This window comes from Hypomesus nipponensis, chromosome 14 (assembly GCF_054491055.1).
Source record: "Hypomesus nipponensis isolate SF chromosome 14, ASM5449105v1, whole genome shotgun sequence".
NCBI classification, from domain to species: domain Eukaryota; kingdom Metazoa; phylum Chordata; class Actinopteri; order Osmeriformes; family Osmeridae; genus Hypomesus; species Hypomesus nipponensis.
The window spans coordinates 2,196,826-2,222,500 of NC_140374.1; the positions used below are offsets into that span (position 1 = coordinate 2,196,826).

Consider the following 25,675-nt stretch of genomic DNA (forward strand, 5'->3'; position numbering starts at 1 on the left):
TACGCCAGATGGCGCTGTGCTTTGACCTTTTTGCAAGCACGACATGCCTCTCCACTCCACAATGTTGTCACATTTTCCAATATGGCGGCCTCCATAGCAAGGAGATGTACTTATGCATCACGGCATGGTTTATGCATCATTTTCAATAAAACATCCGTATGTGTTACAATAGGATCCAGCTTTCATTCATCTTCTATTTCACCAAGCGGACTTCTGTTATCACTGAACAAACGCGGTATTTTGAAGGATGCTTTTCCAGACAACGCCGCCCAAGATCAACTTCCTCGGTTACTCCAGTCTGGGAGCCAGAGCGTGTACTGCGGCTTCGACCCCACCGCGGACAGCCTTCATGTGGGGAATTTACTTGCCATCATCGGTCTTTTGCACTTTCGGGGCGCAGGTCACAATGTCATCGCGGTGGTCGGTGGCGCGACGGCGCAGATCGGAGACCCGAGTGGGAAAACCATGGAGAGGGAGAGGTTGTCCGCCGAGGTTGTTGCAGAGAACACTCGGGGAATCAGAGACAGCTTACAAAGAATATTCACCAACCACGAACTCATCTTCCACGATAACTCCAAAAAGCTTGGCACTGTGACTGTATTGAACAACATGAGTTGGTATAAAGACTGGAATTTGGTTGCCTTCCTGTCAGAAGTGGGCAGGCATTTCAGAATGGGTACTCTGCTCAGCCGGCATAGTGTCCAGTCAAGGCTTAAAAGCCCCGAGGGAATGAGCTTGACGGAGTTTTCTTACCAGCTCTTCCAAGCATTTGACTTCTACCACCTCAGTCAGCATCATGGCTGCAAGATTCAGCTCGGGGGGACTGACCAACTGGGAAACTTGATGTCTGGACACGAGTTCATTCACAAGTAAACGCAAACACTATCACTAACTAATTACATTTACACCAGCCCCCAACGCGACCAAATAAGCGAACGACACAAACTAGCAGCATTTTGCTCTGAAAAAAAGAATTCAATAGGCCAATATACAAAAACAATATTTCTCATCATGGTACATCATCCACGTGTGTTTGTCTACCAAAATACCGCCAGACAGCTCTACATTCTATATGCACTGAATTTGAATGTCGCTTTCGATAATAAGCTTCTGCTAAGTGAATGAAACGTGTTTGTGACTGGCAGGGTGTCGGGAGAGGAGGTGTTTGGTCTGACGGTTCCGCTGGTCACCAGCTCTGCGGGAGACAAGCTGGGGAAGACGGCAGGGAACGCTGTGTGGCTGAACAGGGAAAAGACCTCTCCGTTTGAGCTGTATCAGTTCTTCCTCAGACAACCCGACAGCAGCGTGGAACGGTCGGTGACGCACGACCACAGTTTATCCATGAGAGGGTTGTTTTCGAACGTGGGTGGGAGGACAGCTTTGTTTAATATAACCGAGTACGCAGCGGTTGATTATAGTTTTCTTAATAAAAAGTTGGGGAGGGACAAATTGGCCGGTTCCCAAAAAGTGGGTGGGAGATGTCCAACTCCCTTGCTTCATTACTGTGTGTGAGTGGGGGGGGGGTCAATTGACACTTAATTTCCATTAGTTACAAACCAGCAGCTGGTGTCTAACTACAGGGAAAATCTGCATGCTGAACCCTGTTGTTTAGAATCAAGAGTCGGTTGGTTTTGTTGCAGGTACCTGAAGCTGTTCACCTTCCTGCCGCTGGGGGAGGTGGAGAAGGTGATGGAGCTGCAGAGAGGAGATCCAGGCAGCAGGCCGGCTCACAGACGTCTGGCGGCTGAGGTCACCAAGCTGGTCCATGGCAGGGAGGGTCTGGAGAGCGCCAAGAGGTAAGAGCCACAGCCTGGTGTGTTACAGGGTGGTGTGTTACAGGGTGGTGTGCTACAGGGTGGTGTGCTACAGGGTGGTGTGTTACAGGGTGGTGTGTTACAGGGTGGTGTGTTACAGCCTGGTGTGTTACAGCCTGGTGTGTTACAGGGTGGTGTGTTACAGGGTGGTGTGTTACAGCCTGGTGTGTTACAGGGTGGTGTGTTACAGGGTGGTGTGTTACAGGGTGGTGTGCTACAGGGTGGTGTGTCAAAGCCACAGGGTGGAGGTTTGTATTCAAATGTGGATGGGACGACTGTTTTAATAACTGAGAATACGGTGGTAAAATATAGTTTTCTTGATCAAAGGTGTGGAGGGACGTATTTGCTGTCTACAAAAAGTGTATAATGCAACCTATGACCCTGCTTTGTGTGTGTGTGTATGTATATGCATGGTATATATGTGTGCGTGGTGTATATGTATGTGTGTATGTCTGGTATATGTGTGTGGGCGTGCGGTGTGTGTGTGTGTGCAGGTGCACCAACGCGCTGTTCCACAGCAGCCTGGAGGCACTGGGCCAGATGAGCGAGGCAGAGTTACAGGAGCTGTTCCGCGAAGCTCCCTTCCACCAGCTGCTGCTGGAGCCGGGGACCACGGTGCTGGAGGCCTGTCGCCAGGCAGGGGCCATTCCCCCGGGCCCCCGAGGGTAGGGCCCTCACCTCAGCCACCTCACCTGCCCAGGGTCCCAACTTGCCTTTCACCTCACCTCCCACTCCACCAGGCCCCATCTCCCCTCCCCTCACCTCCCCTGTCCTCCCCTGTCCTGTCCTCCCCTCACCTCCCCTGTCCTCCCCTCACCTCCCCTGTCCTGTCCTGTCCTCCCCTCACCTCCCCTGTCCTCCCCTGTCCTCCCCTGTCCTGTCCTCCCCTGTCCTGTCCTCCCCTGTCCTGTCCTCCCCTGTCCTGTCCTCCCCTGTCCTCATCTCCCACATCACTTCCCCAGGGTCTCTCATCCCCCAGTCAAATTCTGTCTCTGTTTCGTTTTCTTTTGTTCTTCCCACCAGAATATGAGGATCTGTGAGTAACATGGCTATGATGTTCTGTGTACTGTCTTTATTCTGTATGTGTGTGTGTGTGTGTGTGTGTGTGTGTCTAGGTACCACATGGTATCAGAAGGAGGTGTATGGATGAACCACAGCCGGGCTGATCATCCAGAGCAGGTGCTGACCCCAGGCATTCACATCCTGGCCAACGGCCTGACCCTCATAAGGGTGGGCAAGAAGAACTTCTACATCATCAAGTGGCTCAACTTGTGAAGACTCTGAGGTCTGAGGGACTGTCTGTAAACCAGCAGAGACACCGGAAGTGAGGGACAGGAAGTGAGGTTTGCTTGTCCTGTGGATTGGGATGCTGTCCACTCAAGTTTGTATGGATGTGATCTGTACGCAATATGATAATGAAACATTAAACATGCATCAGAACTGAAATATTCCATGGAAGAGTTTTGTCCAGTGAGGCCTGCCTGTAGATTTTCTCTCCAACACTAATCTAGCACACCTGAGTAGTAATCAGCTGGTCGATCAGATAACTAGTGGTGAACATGGAGGTCAACACCACTAGGTGTCGCTGTCTGCTTTCCCATCATAGGAAGGGGGCCTAGCCTCCTGAGGGCAGTGGGGCTGAACTGTTCACAGACACTGCAGTAGTAACATAAAAATAATAGTAAAAATATTATTTTATTTGTCAAAAACTAACGCTGGAAGTTCACCTTTTTTTTTTTTTGGATGAGTCATCATATTTTGAGATTGACTGTGTTTGTATTTCACTAAGAAACAGGAGCGGAAGGGCTTCACAGAGTGCACTAGGAAAACATGTTTAAAAATACACAGACAGCTGCTTTGGTTATTTGGTCATTATTTGTATCTATTATTACATACAGTCGTCACGAAGGGAGAGTCTTTGCCAACTCGACTTTTCTGACATCAATTTCTGCCTTTTACTGTTAGCCTAGTTGACACAAGTGTATATTTTCCAAGACTTATAGTGGAACTAATCTTGTCATTTAAAAAACGGGTATAAATACTACTTCACATTCAAAATAATAGTATAAATATACAAACTAATTTTCTGAATTTATAAAGTTGAGTTTTGGAGCAATAGAGCCGATGGCCTCAGATTCCGGTTGGGCGTATTCTCAATGTGTAGAGCTTTTATGGTGCTTTTTATGGTACCTTATATTCACTAATACATAATTACACCTACAGTGCATTTTTATTGTCATAGTAGGCCTACTGTATTTAAATGCTTGAAAACACCCATTATAATGAATTATGTAATAATGAAATATCAGAAATAAGTCTTAACATTATTTTAAAACATGATATAAAATAGATGTATTCAGATCATTTATATGGATGAGCCGATACATTTCAAGTGTCCGATCATTATTGCTTTGCAGTTGACATCAAGTTGCTAAATTGCGTTCATTGAGCTGTGATGTTGCAACGTGTATGATCACCTTAAGAAGAGTAGGCGGGTTCAAACTGTTTAACCAATGAAAGCCCTCCTCTGTGTTAAATAGCTTTCTGTGTCAATCATTTTTACCCCAGCCTGCCTGCCCTCAATCGCCATATTGGGTACTGAAAAGGTTTGTCTGTTATTTCTTCTCTTACTACGAGAGTCGAAATTGACAGGAGTGGGTTCAGTTACGGCACTTTGTTTAGATGATCTGTGGAGACTACTTTTGCTCACATTGCCATATTGGCAGTAACTTTTCCTGCCCAGACCTATGCATGGCATGCGTGCGTTTGTGTTGATCAGTCGTTTTTACGCCTGTTTTCGGTCTCGGGAAGCATAGACGAAATACGCATTTTTCAGTGTTCCTATTTGGACGTTCTTTGATTATCAGAAAATGTCAAATGTTCGTCTTTCAAATGGGAGCCCGACTTTGGAAAGAACGGATGCCCGATTGTCGGATCACCCCAAACCCTCAGCTTGCAGAAACCTTTTCGGCCCGGTGGATCACGAAGAGTTAAGGAAGAATTTAAAGGGACATTTGCAGGAGATCGAAGAAGCGTCCTCTGCGAAATGGAACTTCGATTTTGCGAAACATATGCCCCTCGTGAACGGGAAATTTGAATGGGAATTAGTGGATTGTAACGACCTTCCTAATTTCTACACCAGAGAGCAACGATTGGAAAAGGGCGTTTGTCCGTCAGGGAACAACAGTGTGGATCTAAACGGCAATCACAATTGCATGGTGGCTCTACGACAGCCCTGTGAAAGCGCGGAGAGGTCTGATAGTCAAATGGAGCGCAAGGACCAGTGCACTGGGCAGCGAAAAAGACCAGCTTCACATGGTACGGCTTCCGCTGATGAAAGTAAAAAATATTCTGCTGGCAACTTTAGTAGCTGTCGACGGGATACAATGAATTGTGTATCAAGTGATTTAAATCGTTGCGAGATGATCTCGCATGTAGCCTGACGTTGAAATTGTTGGAACATTTGTTACCGGTATAGAGCATTAAGAAAATTTTACAAATTGTCAGGATGGAACATTTGTGTTTGGTTTTACCGGTGGGCTACGACATATATAGCCGAATGCTTTCTTTTTCTAACTGTCGTGGTATTTTCGATTTTTTCTCTCAAATTGATCTAAATGTTATTACTTTTTCCTCGCAGACCCCTCGTCCCAAACTAAAAGGTCACACACTAGCTCGGATGAAGTTAGTCGCTGCCAAGGCATAACGCACTCTGTGGAACACACGCCCAGGAAAAACAACCCAAAAAGTCAAACGTGAGGATCAGAATGGTAAGTCCGAAAATATAAAGAAATACTGATGGACATGTGTAATATATATATTAATATATATATATATATATGACTTTAAGCTCAGTAGCACAATTACCGGTGGGGTAGGCCAAGCTAAATGAACACGGCGAAAATGTGTTCGGTTTTAGTGAGCCAACATTCAGTGCTCATAGCCTGTCAACCGGAGACTTTGGCTTTTTAAGTAGTTACATGACACTTAAGACAGGCCAACGTTTTAATCTTATGCTTTCCATAGTCTCGGACTCTCAGATTATTTTGTAGTTTACTCGTGTTTACAGGCAGTTTTTAAAAATGTTTTTGTAAAAACAAATAACCTATATATTTTGAGGCACTGCATGGTGTGAAAAAGGGTTAAAGTTCAACGGACTACACAGGCACATTTACTACAACCGTGGCCACGGTGAGGTATAGTTTCCGACGAAACTGTAAACAAGTCTTCAGAACAACACTATAGTAACACGTCAGCAACCACTACCCCGGGCTGAAGGGGCAGGGCCCGCTAGGCTACGCACTGGCCTACTATTGAGAATTTCGTATAACAGTATCTGACTATTGTAGTGAATGTAAACGGGCATATCAGCATTATAAGATAACCATGTTGCGTAAAACTGCCTAAAACCGAGATTAAGAAACAATTAGGATATTGTAAATGCTGTCGTTTGAGGGAGATTTCATATGTTCTGTCGGAGTCAATTTCCCTGTGGTGGGTTTTGATTTGTATCTTTGTCTCAACCTTGCTGCTGACTTGGTAAAAAAATACCAACTTTTGTCTGTGAAGGAATAGCCTACACACTATTGTGACACAAGTGTTGAGCTGTATCCAATAACAGATCTTTGTTTTTCCTGCTGCAGATCAGATGTATGTCCTTTTCTCCTTGGTATCCAGAGTGTTTGGCAGGTTTGAAGAGGAACTACAAAGTAAATGAAACATATCAAGTCTCCAGGGACTGGGGATGCTGTACACACGCACTGAACAGAAACACTAAGTTCTGGCACTCATAAAGTTACTGCCTCCAAAGCAGTCACATGTAGCAGTGTGCAATTAGGTTTAATTTCCTTTTTTGCTCATTTTTTTTATTTTTTTTTACTACCTGTGTGTGTGTGTGTGCGTGTGTGTGCACACACACACACACGTGTATGTGTATATATATATAAATGTATATATACATCATATTTCCTCCATATGTAGCACATAAAGCGTATTAAGATTGAGAAATTTCCTTTATGTAAAACGTGTGAATTTGATTTGACTTGAAGAATTGCAGTGTAGTCTAAGAAATGTTTCCAAAATGCTGTTTATTTTGTTTTTCTCTAAAGGCAGTGTGACTTTCTTTGAACACACACACACACACACACATTAAATCCTGCTACATTTGAAAAATGATCATGGATTACCTAGTCAGTCATCATTTAGCCAGCCTTCTCCGTTAGATTCTGAAATGAAGAACGGTACATATGTAGCCTTGGATATTTTTCTTCCTCTTTTTTTGACATTTCCATGTCACTAATTCAAAGTTCTCTAAGATTGGTCACCCAAGGAAAATTTTGCATCAGCAAATTACACATTTCCGTTGTGGTTTGGTAGTATGTGAAGTTGCCCAATATTTATTGTAACCTGTTTTAGAGACGATCAGTGTAAGCATACATTTCTTTGTTAAATTCTGGAATGTGTTTTATTTTTCGCTCTGTCATTTTCCTCTCTGCCCGCATGTTAAGTTATATTGGTTTGTATTTTTTCGAGGTGTGTGTGTGTGTGTGTGTGTGTGTGTGTGCGTGTGTGTGGTACTCATTTACTGAAGGATAAGGACTATACTAACTGCACAGGTAGTATTACTCATATACTGTAACATTCACTTGTTGACTGGCCCACATTTCTCTCACTGTGGGTGGGCAATTCTTTGACTTGTACAAGGAGGTTTTCTGATTAGTGGAATACCCTACAATACCAAATACATGGTTGCTTCAGTAAGGATTTGTCTGTACTATACATTTTCATTAGTTTCGACTTCACATTGTATTCACAGTATACTTTGTTTTTCCTGTTGTATGCATAGTGTATGTTATTTTTACAATTTAAGTTGTTAGCCTGCTGATCATGCTAATGTATGCATCCCAGATATCTTCCATTTCATTTACGTAGACCTGGGCTATCCAGACGATAACGTTAGGCCTATATCCATCTAAAAAAGTGCTTCTCAGAAATGTCACTTTGCCTGTGTATGTGTGTAAATCTTTGAGGTGTACCTGTGTACATAACTTTGTAAAAACACTGAGAAATTATACTAACTTATTTATGTCAAGCTTTTTTATGTAGAATAAAATGGGTTTTTGATTACGGTTATCCAAAGTGGCATTTACCTTTATTATAATTGTTTTTTTTTGTAAAAGCATATTTTTGGTAGTTTTTTTTTTTTATCTACAAGGTTGCAAACTGAGCCTGATAAAATATTTGATGTGCATTTTGTAATGTGTGGTTATAAAATATGTTGCAATCAATTAAAAAAGAAAATGGAATCATCTAATTTGTTATGTTTGCGCTTGCTCTAAACTATCTGGGTTGCACATACACAAGCTTACTGTTAGGTGGCACAAATATATTTCTCGTATATCAAATCTTGTCTTGGAATATGTGTCGTTGTAAAACTGACACTCTGTCAGACTAGCCTATGTAAATAGAGGTACACGGCAGTTGTATGTATTTCATGCGTCATTGTTTATGCATTCGTACAAACTGCAGGCCTACCTGAATTTTCTGAGGTAGGCCACTTTTTAAAATAGAAAAGTGAGTCAGAACTCTTAATGCTTGTCATGGAACGCTAGTATTGTGTGTTTGAAGCCTGACTGGACCCGCTCGTGCGCATCGAGTGCCACGGCTTGTGCCACAAGTTATACCTGCATAATGTGTCAAATTCACGCGTCCAAATTACTGCTATCGTGTAGTTAAACAATTTTTCATAACCTTCACACCACGGTTGAAGTTGTTTTACTATAAAATGTCCCTATGTGCCTACACGTCTACGTACAGGGTGTGTAAAAGTTTGTAAAAGTCGACCGTCGTCTAGCGCAGAGCAGACAGTGACACTCCCAATATGATGAAATCGGCCAGTTTTGAAAACAGCCCTTTGATTGACGTTTGGCCCAGCCAATCAAATGAAGCCCAAGCAAAGCACACCACTTGTTGCAGCCAGTAACATTTGTATGGTGGCGCTACCGAAATTAAGTTAAGGATTGCAGATAAGTAAAACCTTCTCAGAATGAGTAGTATTTAATGTTTTAATGTAAGGTGTATTGTACTTGTAAAGTATATACAGTTTTTAACATGCATTATTATTTAAGTGTGTGTGTGTGTGTGTGTGTGTGTGTGTGTGTCTCTTTCATGACAAATGTTCTTGATTCTTTTTTCACATCTTTGTTTAGCTCGTTTCCAGAACTTGATCACGTATTTTCATTGTTATATGAAAGCTATTTGGACCAAAAGGTAATAGCTTTTGCGGACCAAAGTGGTTTTCTATTACTATAACTGATAAAACCATTTCACATCATATTAACAATGTCCTCGAATTTCTATTACATTTGAAACAATCTCTCTAAGACACACATTAATGTTACTATTCATTACGTTTTTATTTTTACAATAAACAATCCAGTTTTTCCTGAAATTCCATCACATCAACAACAAGGTAATCCATTACTATGCACTGGGCTTTTTCTTCTAAACTGTTCTCCTAACCCTCCCAAGGCATTTAGTTCTCCTTTCATTCATTTAATTTCCCTCCCTCTTTTCTCTCCCCTCCCTCCCTCACTTTCCTCCCTCCCTCTCCTCTCTCCTCACTCCCTTTCTCCCCTTCTCCCCTTCTCCTCTCTCTCCTCTCTCCTGTCCCTCCCTCCCTCCCTCCCTCCAAGTTCCTGTCAGCGTTGGTGCTTGTCAGAGCAGCTCCTCTGTGTTCTCCTGTGTCTGTGCAGCTGAGGCCAGAGCACAGGAAGCAACAACAGGAAGACACCTGCAGGAGGCTCGACAGGGGGGGGGGGGGGGGGGGGGGGGGGGGGGGGGGGGGGGGGGGGGGCGTGAAGTGTGCAGGTGGGTAACCCCCCCGCACCCCCCACCCTGCTCCAGGCAGAGCCCATTGTGCCGGTGTGAGGGCCTTTGTGCAGAGCCCCATTGTGAGGGGCCTCTGCCTGGCCACTGTTGTGTCTGGGGCTCACGTCCAAACAAAGGGCCCGTCTAGAAGCCTCCACACTGATGAGACGCTGGCATGGAGGAAGAGTAGGAAGTGCTGTGTGCACACAGGGAACAAGGGAGACTAGCTGACCAGGGTGTGGGTGACTAGGTGACCAGGGTGTGGGTGACTAGGTGACTAGGGTGTGGGTGACCAGGGTGTGGGTGACTAGGTGACTAGGGTTTGGGTGACTAGGTGACTAGGGTGTGGGTGACCAGGGTGTGGGTGACTAGGTGACTAGGGTGTGGGTGACTAGGTGACTAGGGTGTGGGTGACTAGCTGACTAGGGTGTGGGTGACTAGGTGACCAGGGTGTGGGTGACTAGGGTGTGGGTGACCAGGGTGTGGGTGACCAGGGTGTGGGTGACTAGGGTGTGGGTGACCAGGGTGTGGGTGACCAGGGTGTGGGTGACTAGGGTGTGGGTGACCAGGGTGTGGGTGACCAGGGTGTGGGTGACCAGGGTGTGGGTGACTAGGTGACTAGGGTGTGGGTGACTAGCTGACTAGGGTGTGGGTGACTAGGTGACCAGGGTGTGGGTGACTAGGGTGTGGGTGACCAGGGTGTGGGTGACCAGGGTGTGGGTGACTAGGGTGTGGGTGACCAGGGTGTGGGTGACCAGGGTGTGGGTGACCAGGGTGTGGGTGACTAGATGACCAGGGTGTGGGTGACTAGATGACCAGGGTGTGGGTGACTAGGTGACCAGGGTGTGGGTGACTAGATGACCAGGGTGTGGGTGACTAGGTGACCAGGGTGTGGGTGACTAGATGACCAGGGTGTGGGTGACTAGATGACCAGGGTGTGGGTGACTAGGTGACCAGGGTGTGGGTGACTAGGTGACCAGGGTGTGGGTGACTAGGTGACCTGGGTGTGGGTGACTAGGTGACCAGGGTGTGGGTGACTAGGTGACCAGGGTGTGGGTGACTAGGTGACCAGGGTGTGTGTGACTAGGTGACCTGGGTGTGTGTGACATCATTTTAGGTTCCTAACTGGCCACTTGCTTGGCTGGGCTGATAACAAATCAAAATTAAATATCAAATATTCAAAATGTTCCACACCCCAGCAATTATTCTGGCTTGAGTTTTTAGGAAACTCAAGGAATTATAACAGAAGCTATAAGGAATTATAACAGAAGCTTGTCTCACCAGCTTGGTTTGACAATGGGACCTTGGAAAACAGCATTTCAAAAAAGACCTGAGAACCAACATAGTAAATGTTGCACATTCAGATTTTTGCTTGGTGATTTGGGACCATTATTCAGTATCTACCCATGTTCCATCTTAGTTTGTCTGATAAGACGTGTTACTCACACTCAAACCACAAGGGGGAAAAATCATGAGGGTGAATGAAACGTTTCCCTCCAAAACAAAAATATGTAAAAAAATAAAATAAAAAAGAAGCAGATTCTTGGACCTAAAAGTTGTCACAATGAAGACTGAGATAATATCCAGGAATATTACTGTAATCTTAGCAAATGGCACAAGATGGCTCACTTAATTCAAATGTTTGTATGAAATGTTTCCTTGCCTCAAAGTCATGTCTCCCATCAACAGACATATTGAGCTCAATGTGTTTTGATCATTCTATCTAATGTCGTAGCAATGTATTCTTACCCAGAGATGGGAAGTAACAAAGTACAGATATTTATTACGGTACTTAAGTAGATTTGTCTGGTAATTTACTTCACTATTTATTTTTCCAACAACTTTTTTACTTTCACTCCTTAAAAGTTCTACACAAATATCTGTACTTTCTACTTTTTACATGTTCAAACCAGACTCATTCCTTGGAGTTTCAATTTTTATTTGGTGCTGTGATCAATATTATTTATTGTCTTTTTAATTTCCTGGCTATCACGCACAACAAATGTAAGCGACTCTGCGAAAGTGCCCATGGAGCAAGGCAGAAAGCAACTAGAAGAATGGTTAACATTATGGATGAGACCGAGGGAGTTAGCGATGTCGACATGACTGAGAATAGAGACATTCCTGATCACCCATGACCACACATGTGGGAGGTCAAAAAGGATTCCTGGCAAATGTGCTGACGTCACATGATATTAATGTATTAATATGATGGGAGGTCCAGTTACCAGCGTGACACTAAAACAGACAGTAGTAATGGCTACTTTTGACCTTTTTATACATGTCAGATTGCACACTTCTTTACTTTTCTTTTTAAACATAAGTATCCACACACATCGTAAAAGGCACATTCACATTTGACAGGGTGTTTATTCAATGCGACAGACAATGAACGCCCAGGAACCTGCAGCAAGCTCAAATCCCCCTGCTTCTGTTGAAAGATGACTGCTTTTTCAGAAATGCGCTTATTACCTTACCCTCACTTAGAAACACTTTAACTCACCAAACAGAACCACAAATAAGTCACGGAAATACCAGCAACCCATAAACTGGGAACATGTAAGAGACAAATGCGCCAAGATGGTCTGAATTCACACTTCTTGCTAAATCCACAGAAACAGGTTATCTTTTCCTGTTAACAGCCCCAGTACTTAATATAAAGCCACAAGTTCCTCCCTATGTTTCCTGCACTGGCCACAAGCCACGTCACTGGCAACTCCCTGAGCTCAGCCCAGCGTGGAGGGGAGAGAGCCTGCAAACAAACACCAGTGTTCCTGTTCAGCCCTCAACACTGACTGGCTGGCTGTCTGGCTGGCTGGTGGCATGACTGTCTTTATGCCTGTCTGATTGACTGTCTGGTTGTACGACTGTCTGATTGACTGTCTGATTGTATGCCTGAATGATTGACTGTCTGGTTGTACGACTGTCTGATTGACTGTCTGATTGTATGCCTGTCTGATTGACTGTCTCGTTGTACGACTCTCTGATTGACTGTCTGGTTGTACGACTGTCTGATTGACTGTCTGGTTGTATGTCTGTCTATCTGACATTTGACAGAGAGAGGCCATGATTGGTGGGAAGCCAAGGGTGAGTGGCAGTGATGTCACAGAGCGTGGAGTGACAGACGAGCAGGAGATCGTCTGTGGAGCGTTAGTCCCGGTGAGCAGGGAGGAGGGGAGGGACGGCAGTGCTCATTAAACGAGCGCACCTGCAGTCTATCAAAGAGCCTTTATCTGCTATCACCGTAAATCTGCTCAAGCACGCATGGTAGAGAGGCAAAAACAAGCAGGCAGTGCTCCCCTTCCTCCTTCCCTTTCCACACACACACGCACGCACACACACACACACACTGTCTTTTTATCTCTGGCTCAGGCACACACTCCCTCTCCCTTCGTCCAATCTCGTGACCAGTCGGTGGTGGCGGGTCTAATCTAGTCAGGAATGCCTCAGGATGCTCTGTGAGGCTCCTGCCTGCTGAACACAGCAGCCAGCTCCACATCTGGGAGCCGCAGATACTGCTGATGGAGCTGGCTCTGTGTGTGTGTGCTCTGTGTGTGTGTGCTCTGTGTGTGTGTGCTCTGTGTGTGTGTGCTCTGTGTGTGTGTTCTCTGTGTGTGTGTGCTCTGTGTGTGTGTGCTCTGTCTGAGACGGCTGTCTGACAGCACCAGGAGCTGAGGAACCTGAGGAACCTGAGGACCCTGAGGACCCTGAGGAACCTGAGGAACCTGAGGAACCTGAGGACCCTGAGGACCCTGAGGACCCTGAGGAACCTGAGGAACCTGAGGAACCTGAGGACCCTGAGGAACCTGAGGACTGCGTCTACTGTGATGTTGGCAGCAGGAAGAAGAAGAAGAACTCTAAAGGGCTGTGTTCAGACTGGTGCTGTGTTCAGACTGGTGCTGTGTTCAGACCGGTGCTGTGTTCAGACTGTTGCTGTGTTCAGACCGGTGCTGTGTTCAGACTGGTGCTGTGTTCAGACCAGGTTGGAGCTGTGTGGAGCAAGTGTCATTTAAAAATAATACTTCATTTCAAAGAAAGTGGATGTGGCATTTTTTTTGTTGTGTAATAGTTTTCATTTCCTGACAATACAACATGATGCAACCTGTTATTTGAGTGACAGGATTTATGTCTCCATAAACCTTTTCAGAAACATAGTCATCTTGAAACCATGCAATACTCATGTCACCTTCAGAAATCCTGCCTCATTTAGGTTCTCCAACTCGTCTTACAACTCTTACATCAAGCCATGAGTCAAACCAGAGACCACAACTAAAGCCTTCCTTAACACAAAGCAGTTCAACTCTCTCGTCACAACAAGAGTGGCTGACAGTTTTCATAGCCCACCTATCCAGTCTCCCTCCTCTCTCTGCTCTCCTCCCTCCCTCTCTCATCCCTCCTTCCTCTCCCTCTTCCCTCCTTCCTCTCCCTCCTCTCCCTCCTCCCTCCTTCCTCTTCCTCCTCCCTCTCTCCTCTCCCTCCTCCCTCTTTCCTCTCTCCTCTCCCTCCTCCCTCTCTCATCCCTCCTTCCTCTCCCTCCTCCCTCCTTCCTCTCCCTCCTCCCTCCTTCCTCTCCCTCCTCCCTCTCTCCTCCCTCTCTCCTCTCCCTCTTTCCTTCTTCCTCTCCCTGCTCCCTCTCTCCTCTCCCTCCTCCCTCCTTCCTCTCCCTCCTCCCTCTCTCCTCCCTCTCTCCTCTCCCTCTTTCCTTCTTCCTCTCCCTGCTCCCTCTCTCCTCTCCCTCCTCCCTCCTTCCTCTTCCTCCTCCCTCCCTCTCTCCTCTCCCTCCTCCCTCCTTCCTCTCTCCTCTCCTCTCCCTCCTCCCTCTCTCATCCCTCCTTCCTCTCCCTCCTCCCTCTCTCCTCTCCCTCCTCCCTCCTTCCTCTCCCTCCTCCCTCTCTCCTCTCCCTCCTCCCTCCTTCCTCTCTCCTCTCCCTCCTCCCTCTCTCATCCCTCCTTCCTCTCCCTCCTCCCTCTCTCATCCCTCCTTCCTCTCCCTCCTCCCTCTCTCCTCTCCCTCCTCCCTCCTTCCTCTCCCTCCTCCCTCTCTCCTCTCCCTCCTCCCTCCTTCCTCTCTCCTCTCCCTCCTCCCTCTCTCATCCCTCCTTCCTCTCCCTCCTCCCTCTCTCATCCCTCCTTCCTCTCCCTCCTCCCTCTCTCCTCTCCCTCCTCCCTCCTTCCTCTCCCTCCTCCCTCCTTCCTCTCCCTCCTCCCTCTCTCCTCTCCCTCCTCCCTCTCTCCTCTCCCTCCTGCCTCCTTCCTCTTCCTCCTCCCTCCCTCTCTCCTCTCCTGTCTCACTTCCTCGCTCCATCCCCCAGCCCCCAGGCAGCCCAGCGCGGCAGCTGTCCTGGTGTACCGCTCCGGCTGGCCAATCCCTGCAGCCCCACAGAGGAGCCTCCAGCCCGGCCAGGACTCCTCGTCTGAGGGGAACACAGCGACCCCGGTCCCCTGACTTCCTGGTCACCTGACCTCCTGGTCACCTGACCTCCTGGTCACCTGACCTAGCTGTAAACAAGGAACATAGCCACGCTCATCACACTGCAAAAACGCTCTATCAAATGTAAATGTTCAAAATATCAGTCATGAGTTTGCTTCCGCTTAAAACAAGTACATTTGGCTGCCAGTGCATTATGAAATATTTTAAGAAACGGCCCATTTTAAGAAATGGGACGTTTCTTAAAATAATATTCTTAAAATATATCAACATATTTATTTAAATTAAGTAACTAGATAAAGCATTTATACTAGAAGTAAATCCACCTAGATTTACAATCTAAAAATGTCACTCACAGATGTACAGTTTTTGCAGTGTACTCCGCTCCGCCACATCCTCCAGTGTCCCCCAGGCTCCGCCCAGCCTTGGGAGGGGAATCTGGGTCCGGGTCCAGGGCGTCAGGCTGAGCGATGTAGCCGGCTAACAGCTGTGTTTCTGGGGTTCCTGAACCCTCTCTGGTCACTGGCCGAGATGGAACAACAACAGTCGACGACATCTGGCTGAGGGAAATCTCAAAAGGGCAAAAGGTCACGAAAGGTCAAGCTGACCCCCTGACCTCTCTGTGTCGTGTCTCCCTGGGGGAGATGTACCATAGAGGAGTTCAAAGGTCATCACGGTATCTGGACATCTTGTGAAGAGTTACGTGGAAAAACAGTTTAAGAGCAGAAGGGAGGCTGATGAGGTTGCTGTCGATACAGGGCGTGTCGGGGTCGGAGGTCAGGGTCCCCGGAGGGGGGGGTTCTTGTAGCACTGCCCATCGCTGATGTAGGAGCTCCGTGTCTCCCCCCCCCCCCCCCCTCTGGAGGCTCCCAGAGATAGATCTACGTCAGCGGGCCTCAGGAAGGAGTCTGGAACATTCAGGGAGAGGGAGGGCAGAGGGAGGCTCTCTGCTATTTGGGGATGAGAAGCTTGCATCAGCTGCTGCTGACAGTGTTGGTTCCCTCACACACACACACACACACACACACACGCGTGCACACACATGCACATACATACAGACACGCACACACCTGTTCACGCATATCTGCTTTCATGGTGTTGATGGACCTCCTGGACCTAACCCTAACCCAAGACCCTAACCCTAACCCAAGACCCTGCTGACAGGTGGTCCTGCTGATCTTCAGGAGCTGTCACTAAGACTGCTCGCACACACACACGCACACACACATGCACACGCACACACACATGCACACACACACACACACACACACGCACGCACGCACACACACACACAAACACGCACAAGCCCAAGTTCAAAAGCTGGATGATCAAACGTTCAGAAATAGCAGCTCCTCTCCTGACCTGTATCTTATCTGAGGCTTGAACACTTTACAGTACCAGTGTTACCTAGACGATACCATCTCTCAGGGACTGAAGTCCGGGCCCAGGCCAGGTTCTGGGGGAGCAGAGCAGTTCAACGGCCCTAAGTTCTGTTTGATTCTTTGTAATTTTACTGCTCCTTCAGATCCTCGCTTAGGTTGTCCTCCTGGTGTCCCCTGGGTCGGAGATCAAACCCTCGTTTGAAGTGGGGAGTCTCTCTCTCTTTCATTCTCTCTCTCTCTTTCATTCTCTCTTTCTCTTTCATTCTCTCTCTCTCTCTCTCTCTCTCTCTCTCTCTCTCTCTCTCTCTCTCTCTCTCTCTCTCTCTGTCTCTCTCTCTCTCTCTCTCTCTCTCTCTCTCTCTCTCTCTCTCTCTCCCATCCTCAGATGTAGTGGGCAGTAGGAGGTCTGGCTCATTGAGCAGCCTCTGTAGACAGCAGCAGAAGCCATGGGCCCCCCACCTTCTCCCCCCCACCCTGTCCCCCTCTCCCCCCCACCCTGTCTCCCTCTCCCCCCCACCCTGTCTCCCCCCCCCAACCTGTCTCACTCTCCCCCCCCACCCTGTCTCCCTCTCCCCCCTGTCCCCCCCCCCCCACCCTGTCTCCCTTTCCCCCCCACCCTGTCTCCCTCTCCCCCCCCACCCTGTCTCCCCCCCCACCCTGTATCCCTCTCCCCCCCCACCCTGTCTCCCCCCCACCCTGTCTCCCTCCTGCCTCTGACATAAACCAGGGCAGGACTAGAGCAGCAGCAGACTGGGGAGCCTATAGGATCTCTGGCTAATTGAACATGGCTCTGGTGTGTTCTACCCCTCCTCCTCCTCCCTCCCCTCCTCCCCTGACCTCCTCTCCTTTAACGTCATCCCTCTCTTCACTGCCCTGTCAATCCCCCCCTCCACTGCAATCCTCCCTTCTCCTTCTCCGCTCCCCAAATCCCTTCATCTTCCTCTCTCCTCTCCTCCCTGCCCCTCCTCTCTCCCGGCCCTCCCTGGAGCCCCCCACCCCCCTCTCCCCTGCTTGTGCCATACTGTTCTTGGTACACCCCCAGTGTGTTTTGGCCTTTGAAGGGAAATATAATGGAGTGGTAATTTGAGACATATTGTCTTTTCCTCCACGTCTTGCTCAACGGGTTATGGAATATGGAAGTTCAAAGTGAGCCCGGTCTCTCTCTCTCCCTCTTCCTTTCTCGCTTCCCCCCCTCTCTCCCCTCCTCTCTCTCGCTCCCCTGATTGCAGTCTTAGAGAAAAAAAGAAAGGAAAGAATCTGAAGCCTTTTCCTCTCCGCTGGCTGGGCGAGCAGAGGGTGACCTTCACCTGGTGTGGCCCCTGGGTGACCTTGACCTGGCGTGGCCCCTGGAAGGAGACCGTTTGATTCCAGTGAAAGCTAAGAGGTCTTATCTCGAACTGGTAATCAAGGCTCTGGACACAGAACACATGCATAATGAAACAGCTTTTTATTATTTACAGCAGTCTTACACAGGGCTGAGGAGCTCATTAGCTTCAGCCTGTTTCCCGTCTCCCCTCATCTCTCCCCTCATCTCTCCCCTCATCTCTCCCCTCATCTCTCCCCTCATCTCTCCCCTCATCTCTCCCCTCATCTCTCCCCTCATCTCTCCCATCATCTCTCCCCTCATCTCCCCTCATCTCTCCCCTCATCTTTCCCCTCATCTCTCCCCTCATCTCTCCCCTCATCTCTCCCCTCATCTCTCCTCATCTCCCCTCATCTCTCCCCTCATCTCTCCCCTCATCTCTCCCCTCATCTCCCCTCATCACTCCCCTCATCTCCCCTCATCTCTCCCCTCATCTCTCCCCTCATCACTCCCCTCATCTCCCCTCATCTCTCCCCTCATCTCTCCCCTCATCTCTCCCCTCATCACTCCCCTCATCTCCCCTCATCTCTCCCCTCATCACTCCCCTCATCTCCCCTCATCTCTCCCCTCATCTCTCCCCTCATCACTCCCCTCATCTCCCCTCATCTCTCCCCTCATCTCTCCCCTCATCACTCCCCTCATCTCTCCCCTCATCTCTCCCCTCATCTCTCCCCTCATCTCTCCCCTCATCTCTCCCCTCATCACTCCCCTCATCTCCCCTCATCTCTCCCCTCATCACTCCCCTCATCTCCCCTCATCTCTCCCCTCATCTCTCCCCTCATCTCTCCCCTCATCTCTCCCCTCATCACTCCCCTCATCTCCCCTCATCTCTCCCCTCATCTCTCCCCTCATCTCTCCCCTCATCACTCCCCTCATCTCTCCCCTCATCTCTCCCCTCATCTCTCCCCTCATCACTCCCCTCATCTCTCCCCTCATCTCTCCCCTCATCTCTCCCCTCATCTCTCCCCTCATCTCTCCCCTCATCTCTCCCCTCATCACTCCCCTCATCTCTCCCCTCATCTCTCCCCTCATCTCTCCCCTCATCTCTCCCCTCATCTCTCCCCTCATCTCTCCCCTCATCACTCCCCTCATCTCCCCTCATCTCTCCCCTCATCTCTCCCCTCATCACTCCCCTCATCTCTCCCCTCATCTCTCCCCTCATCTCTCCCCTCATCTCTCCCCTCATCTCTCCCCTCATCACCGGCTGGATGGCTTTCAAGAAGCTCATTCCACGTGATAATAAATACAGAGTAAGGCAATGTTAGTATTATAACAATACAACTTTTAAAAAACTGTCCAGGAGTGCGGTTAACCTATGGGATGTGTACAAACTTGTAGCAAACCAATCTTTTTTTCCCTTTTTTTGTATTTTTTTCCCGACAATACATACAACCTAATCTTCGACCACTGCAAAAGAGAATATTCACACTGCCGCAAAAAGAAAAGGAGAGATTCCCCCCCGCCACCCCCCCCATCCGCCCCCCATCCCCCCTCCTCTCTGCATCTTTTCAAGAATGTGCCTGCTGTAATTATGGGATGGCTTGCATAGCTACATAGTTTGGTTGTTGTTACCCACTTCCCTGAACATATTGTAGGATGACACGGAGACCAGCCACTCAGGGTTCCTGATCCTACAGCTCTCCGCCTCCTTCCTGCTCACACCCTTTCACACACAATTAGTCCCCCCAACCGATTCTTTTCATTAGTCACTCGCACACAGTAATCTCGCCTTACCAGGAATTCAGCACGTAATTAGCTGGAGAGAGAAAAATAAGCAGATCTTTAATGGGACACATTTATTTCAAATTGCACACTTTTTTTTCTTTCTGGAGACCTTGAAGGAGTGGAGGGAGAAGAGAGGGTTTGAGCGTGGTGTGAGATGGGAAGGGGGCTGAAAAGAGGTGAGGGGGGGGCACTTCTATGAAATATCCTAATGAAAACCTTGGCACGGCCCGTTGAGTAAACTGGCGAGATCGTACCCCTCGTCTATCCATGTGTAACTCAGCCCTGGACCCTGCCATGCCTCTCTGGCTAGTTTTATTATCTTAGCCATGACACTAAATCAACGCCAGATCTCCTCCTGGCTCTCCCCCCTCTCTCCCCAGCCCGCTAGCTCCGGCGGCTAGCGCAGTGCTAAGTCAACACATCACAGGCCACACCTCCCTCCATGTCACCTGATCAGCAGAAACAAACAGGCCTGAGCGCGCCCGGCCCGGAGGGAGGCGTGGCCGCGTTGCTCTGCTCCGGCGCGGGCGGTGCCAAGATCATCAGCAAGAATCGGGGAGAGTTCCTCGGTATCCGTGGCGGCGGGTGTTTCTGTGCGAGGCGTCCACCCCTGGCTCTTACACTTCACTGCCTGTTAATGACCTCATTAAAACGAGCTGTTTAGCTCTGGGATAATATTTGGAGTGGGCGAAGGCTCCTTCGCCTTGCCACATAGGCGTTAGCGTGTAACAAGCAGGAGCTGTGCGGAGCATGGTGAAACAGACTGGGCCTGGAACAGGCCTAGGGGGCTGTGGACAGGCTAGGGGGGCTGTGGACAGGCCTGGGGGCTGTGGACAGGCCTGGGGGCTGTGGACAGGCCTAGGGGGCTGTGGACAGGCCTGGGGGCTGTGGACAGGCCTGGGGGCTGTGGACAGGCCTGGGGGCCTGGAACAGGCCTAGGGGGCTGTGGACAGGCCTGGGGGCTGTGGACAGGCCTGGGGGCCTGGAACAGGCCTAGGGGGCTGTGGACAGGCCTAGGGGGCTGTGGACAGGCCTGGGGGCCTGGAACAGGCCTAGGGGGCTGTGGACAGGCCTAGGGGGCTGTGGACAGGCCTAGGGGGCTGTGGACAGGCCTGGGTGGCTGTGGACAGGCCTAGGGGGCTGTGGACAGGCCTAGGGGGCTGTGGACAGGCCTAGGGGGCTGTGGACAGGCCTGGGTGGCTGTGGACAGGCCTAGGGGGCTGTGGACAGGCCTGGGTGGCTGTGGACAGGTCTGGGGGGCTGGAACAGGCCTGGGGGGCTGAGGACCAGAAATAAGACGCCCTTGTAGTCCCACACACCCAGAACACAGTGGGGAGGAAAACCAGCCTTCTCAGGCCACGGTTCTGAGTGTCCACCTGATCCCTGACCTGTCCTCACACACCCTCAGATGGAGGAACCCTGCCCAGGTCAAGTTCTTCTCCTCTTGGGTCAAAGGTCAGCGACAGAGAAAACAGCTGAGGAAGGTTTGTGGATGGGGAGAGAGGGGGCTGCTGGGAAACCTAGGTTCTCCTGCACGGTTTCCCCCCCGTCGCCCCCCCACCCACCCTCCCCCCACCCAGCCAGGCAGTTGATATCTCCACACCCGGAGGCCACGGTGGTCTCGTGGCAGTGACATCACCATTGCCGGCGTCCCACGGTGATGACATCATTGCCCCTCGTCCATGCTGAGTCCCATGCGCTTCATGACGGTGACCCTGGAGCTGTAGGTGGGCGGGGGCTTCTGCAGAAGGTCCGCTCTCGGCTTGAACTCATCCACCAGGATCTGGAGAACAGACTCAATTTTCTGGTCCATCTGGACCATCTATATATATATATATATATATAAAGAAACAAAGACACAAACACAAACAAGAAAAACAAGCATGTTGACTTCAACATTACGACACAAAGGAGGAATGTACTAATACCACAGATGAGATTCCCTTTGTCCTCCAGGGTCTGTGGTGACTGTACAGTCCCGATGACAGGAGCGCACGGCTCAATAACATGTTTGCTCTGTCACGGCCCACCTGCCATGGCAACTGTGTTTCTGTACAGCAGATACACACTGTCACGCACACACACACACACACCCAAACACACACACCCAAACACACCCAAGCGCACGCACACTGTTGACACGCTGGCTTGACGGTAAACACAGGTGTGTCACCCAGCAGAATTGTCTCTGAGAGAGAGGCGCCACCTAACTAGCATGTCGAGGAGAACCCACATCAATACAGCACTGTTAGACAGGCTGGCTCACCTGACCAGCACACACACTCACACACTCACTCACACACACACACTCACTCACACACTCACACACTCACACACTCACACACTCACTCACTCACACACTCACTCACTCACACACTCACTCTCACACACATACTCACACACACACACACTCACACACACACTCTCACACACACACTCTCACACACACACTCTCACACACACATCTTCAAAGACTTTACAGATCTCTACTACCCTGGCCTTAGTACTACTGTATTTATCAAGTTATCCGCACACACACACACACAAACACATCATTTAGCACACACACACACACACACTCATCATTGAGCATGCACACACACACCCACAAACACACCCACATCACTGAGAGCACACATTACGTCTCTGCCTGACGGCAGGCAGACAGACAAGCAGACAGACAAGCAGACAGACAAGCAGACAGACAAGCAGACAGACAGACAGACAGACAGACAGACAGACAAGCAGACAGACAAGCAGACAGACAAGCAGACAGACAGACAGACAGACAAGCAGACAGACAGACAGACAGACAAGCAGACAGACAGGCAGACAGACAGGCAGACAGATAGACAAGCAGACAGACAGACAGACAGACAGACAGACAGACAGACAAGCAGACAGACAGACAGACAGACAGACAGGCAGGCAGGCAGGCAGGCAGGCAGGCAGGCAGGCAGGCAGGCAGGCAGGCAGGCAGGCAGGCAGGCAGGCAGGCAGGCTCCCTCCCCACTCCAGAACACTAGACAGGAAGGTCAGCCTAGACCACTTGGCTAACGCAGTCAGCCTCCTGTCTCCCCCCTCGTCTCCAGACCTCTTTAGCGTGTTCCTGAAGCCCCTGACACTTTTACAGCAGAGCAGGAGCCAGGCAGCCGCTGCTGCCCTGGCAGCGGGAGAGGAGCGGAGCGGAGCACAGATATGAAACATGTCAGACGTGATCACGCCAGACGAGCGTTGGCCTGGGCCCGGCAGGATCAAAGAAGGAACAAGACGCGCCCTCTAAATCAGAAGAAGAGCAGGCGTCAGGGCTGAGCCGGGAGGCGGACGGCACGCTCGCACGCTCGCTCGCCCCGCGCACGCTCGCTCGCCCCGCAGCACCCTGCCTGTATCAGAAACATGTCCGGCCGTCATCTCCAGACTCCTGCATTCCTGCCGTATTCTAGCGTGGATCAGGAATTCCTGTCGAAATTCTAGGAGGGAGAGGTGACCCGACGGTGACCCGCGGAGACGAACAACAACACCGAGCAGACGTGTGTGAAAAGTAGCCAGGGTTCATTCATCATGGGGAGTGAGTGGGAGTGAGTGGGAGTGTTCAGTATAGTGCTGCTCATGGAGAGTCGACTGGTGACAGAGTGTGTGACTGTTCAGTATAGTGCTGCTCATGGAGAGTCGACTGGTGACAGAGTGTGTGACTGTTCAGTATAGTGCTGCTCATGGAGAGTCGACTGGTGACAGAGTGAGTGGGAGTGTTCAGTATAGTGCTGCTCATGGAGAGTCGACTGGTGACAGAGTGAGTGGGAGTGTGTGTGACTGAGACCTAGTGGTGGCAAGGCCACTGTCACTGTGTCATGAAGGACATGTGATACAGGAACAGCTGAAGCTTCAGCTGTCCCCAAACCCCAGAACCAACACATGGTGCCTGTCCCCAAGCCTGTCCCCAAGCCTCCCCAACGCCACCCCCCCCACCCCCCCCACCCCAGCCCAGCACCCGCCCCCCCCCCTCCAGGAGCAGGTGACCAGGCCGTTCTTCTGTAGAGCGACACACAGAGAGGGGGTCTTCTGAAGATGTCCTTCCTTCCTGGCTCCCCCTCTCTGAGTCTCCCAGAGCGGTTCTCAGACAGCTCCCACGCCGCGAGCGTGCTGGCACGCCCCTGTTTGTGTCTCAATGTGGATGTGACGCTGGGGACACGACAGGAATGTTTCGATCCCCCAGCCTGTTTGTCACGACAACAGGTTCCTGTCTGACCAGTGGAGGTCTGCTGTCAACAAGTGGTTTTGGATCCATCAGCATGTAAACACCTCCCACAGTTCATCATGAGTCTTCATGGGGGTAAGGGGAGCGAGGCTGCTGCTTGCGTAGGAGAGGAGGAGGAAGGGGGGAAGAGGAGGGGAGGGAGAGAAGGAGGGGAATGAGAGGAGGAGGAGGGGGGAGAGGACGAGCGGGGGGGGAGAGGATGACAGGGAGGAGGGTGGAGAGGAGGAGGGGGAGGGGGGAGAGGAGGAGAAGGGAGGGGGAGGGAGAGAAGAGGGAGGGGGGAGAGGACGAGGAGGGGTAAAATCTGGTATTCTGTTCCTGGGTGCCCAAAGCAACAGGGAAGGTTGTGTGTGTACTGTGGTCAATGCTGTATGAGGACGGAGCTGTGTGTGATACCAGCTGAATGAAACCATAATACAACACACACACACACACACACACACACACACACTGGAGCAGGCTCAGACACAGAGGAGAGGCAGCCTGCCAGGGGGCGGGCGACTGGTTCCAGGAATGTTCTGGCATCTACGTACAACTCACACATGAAGGAAGACTGTTAGAATACTAGACCCTCCTCTGCTGCAGCTCTCAGACGCAGGGACAATGGAGGAGGGGGGAGAGGAGAGGAGAGGGAGAGGAGGGGACAGAGGGGGGAGGGTGGAGGAGAGAAAGACTGAGAGGGGAGTAGAGGAAGGGAGGAGGAGGAGGGGAGAGGAGGAAGGAGGAGGACACATTAGCAGGAGTTAAGGACCAAGGGGAACAATATCTCAGGTCACAGTCAAGATACACCGTCACTGTTGTGTCATTGTTCCCTGTGGGGCCCGCCATGGGCCCAGCCCTGAGTGTGTGTGTAGGAGTGTGTGTGGGAGAGTGTGTGTGTGTGACAGTGTGTGTGTGTGTGACAGTGTGTGTGGGAGAGTGTGTGTGTGACAGTGTGTGTAGCTGGTGAACGCAGGTCTCTGAACTCAGGGAGTCAGTCAGAGAAAGACTTCCTGTTCTGCTGTGCAGGGGTCAACAAGAGGGGTTAGGTCAGGTGAGTACTGAGGACTGAGTCCCGCTCTCTCTCCCTTTCTCTTTCCCTCTCAGTCTCTCTCTTTCACTGTGAGTCTCTCTCTCTCTCTTTCAGCCCCTCTCTCTCTCTCTCTCTCTCTCTCTCTCTCTCTCTCTCTCTCTCTCTCTCTCTGTCTCCCACTCTGTCTCTCTCTCTCTCTCTCTCTCTCTTCTCTCTCTCTCTCTCTCTCTCTCTCTCTCTCTCTCTCTCTCTCTCTCTCTCTCCCTCTCTCTGTCTCTCTCTCTCTCTCTCCCTCTCTCTGTCTATCTCACTCTCTCCTCCTTTCCTTGTCATGGCTGCTTGCTCATTGTGAGCCATTTCCCCCTCGCCACACACACGAGCAGCACACACACAAAGATACACAAGCCTTCCAGAACTTCTCTCACACAATGGACAATGTACAGCGAGCCACAAGGAGCACTCACACACACATATACACACACACATACACACACATATACACACACATGCACACACCGACTCACACACACATAGACACACACTCACACATAAACACACACACGCACAGATACACAAAGACACACACACACACATTGACACACACACATAGACACACACAGCAGGGGTCCAGGTGGTGGGTGAATAACAAAATATAGTAATCATCACTGAGGAGGAGGGATGGAAAATGTAGAGGAGGAGAGTGAGACAGAGAGAGACAGAGAGAGACAGAGAGAGACAGAGAGAGAGAGAGAGAGAGAGAGAGAGAGAGAGAGAGAGGGAGAGAGAGAGAGAGACAGAGAGAGGGAGAGAGACACAGAGAGAGAGAG

At 49.9% G+C, this 25,675-nt stretch overlaps 4 protein-coding genes across 5 annotated transcripts in view; 3 read left to right on the forward strand and 1 right to left on the reverse strand.

Moving 5' to 3' along the window:
- Positions 1-59: 59 nt before the first annotated feature.
- Positions 60-3,260, forward strand: yars2 (tyrosyl-tRNA synthetase 2, mitochondrial). Its single transcript, XM_084671928.1, has 5 exons — positions 60-869; positions 1,146-1,313; positions 1,641-1,796; positions 2,309-2,479; positions 2,930-3,260. The coding sequence occupies exons 1-5, from the start codon at positions 82-84 to the stop codon at positions 3,087-3,089; spliced, it is 1,443 nt and encodes a 480-aa protein (XP_084528054.1). The 5' UTR covers positions 60-81; the 3' UTR covers positions 3,090-3,260.
- A 1,126-nt stretch (positions 3,261-4,386) lies between these two features.
- Positions 4,387-8,123, forward strand: cdkn1bb (cyclin dependent kinase inhibitor 1Bb). The gene is made up of 3 exons (XM_084671929.1): positions 4,387-5,132; positions 5,455-5,584; positions 6,458-8,123. Exons 1-2 carry the CDS (start codon positions 4,685-4,687, stop codon positions 5,571-5,573), a joined length of 567 nt encoding a protein of 188 aa, XP_084528055.1. The 5' UTR covers positions 4,387-4,684; the 3' UTR covers positions 5,574-5,584; positions 6,458-8,123.
- Positions 8,124-12,429: 4,306 nt separating this feature from the next.
- Positions 12,430-13,779, forward strand: LOC146258147 (uncharacterized). 2 transcript variants are annotated; one of them, XR_014729650.1, is made up of 2 exons: positions 12,430-12,842; positions 13,331-13,779. XR_014729650.1 is itself a non-coding variant. In XM_084671285.1 (2 exons), the coding sequence occupies exons 1-2, from the start codon at positions 12,750-12,752 to the stop codon at positions 13,694-13,696; spliced, it is 444 nt and encodes a 147-aa protein (XP_084527411.1). In that variant the 5' UTR covers positions 12,442-12,749; the 3' UTR covers positions 13,697-13,779. The 2 variants fall into 2 exon arrangements, 1 of the variants encoding a protein (XP_084527411.1); XM_084671285.1 differs by having other exon boundaries at positions 12,442-12,842; positions 13,346-13,779.
- A 7,390-nt stretch (positions 13,780-21,169) lies between these two features.
- kcnq1.2 (potassium voltage-gated channel, KQT-like subfamily, member 1.2) overlaps positions 21,170-25,675 on the reverse strand; it is a 142,432-nt gene continuing 137,926 nt past the window's right edge. The window contains exon 19 of the mRNA XM_084671715.1: positions 21,170-21,403. Coding sequence (XP_084527841.1) covers positions 21,248-21,403 — 156 coding nt within the window. The 3' untranslated portion in view covers positions 21,170-21,247. The remainder of the gene's footprint in view (positions 21,404-25,675) is intronic.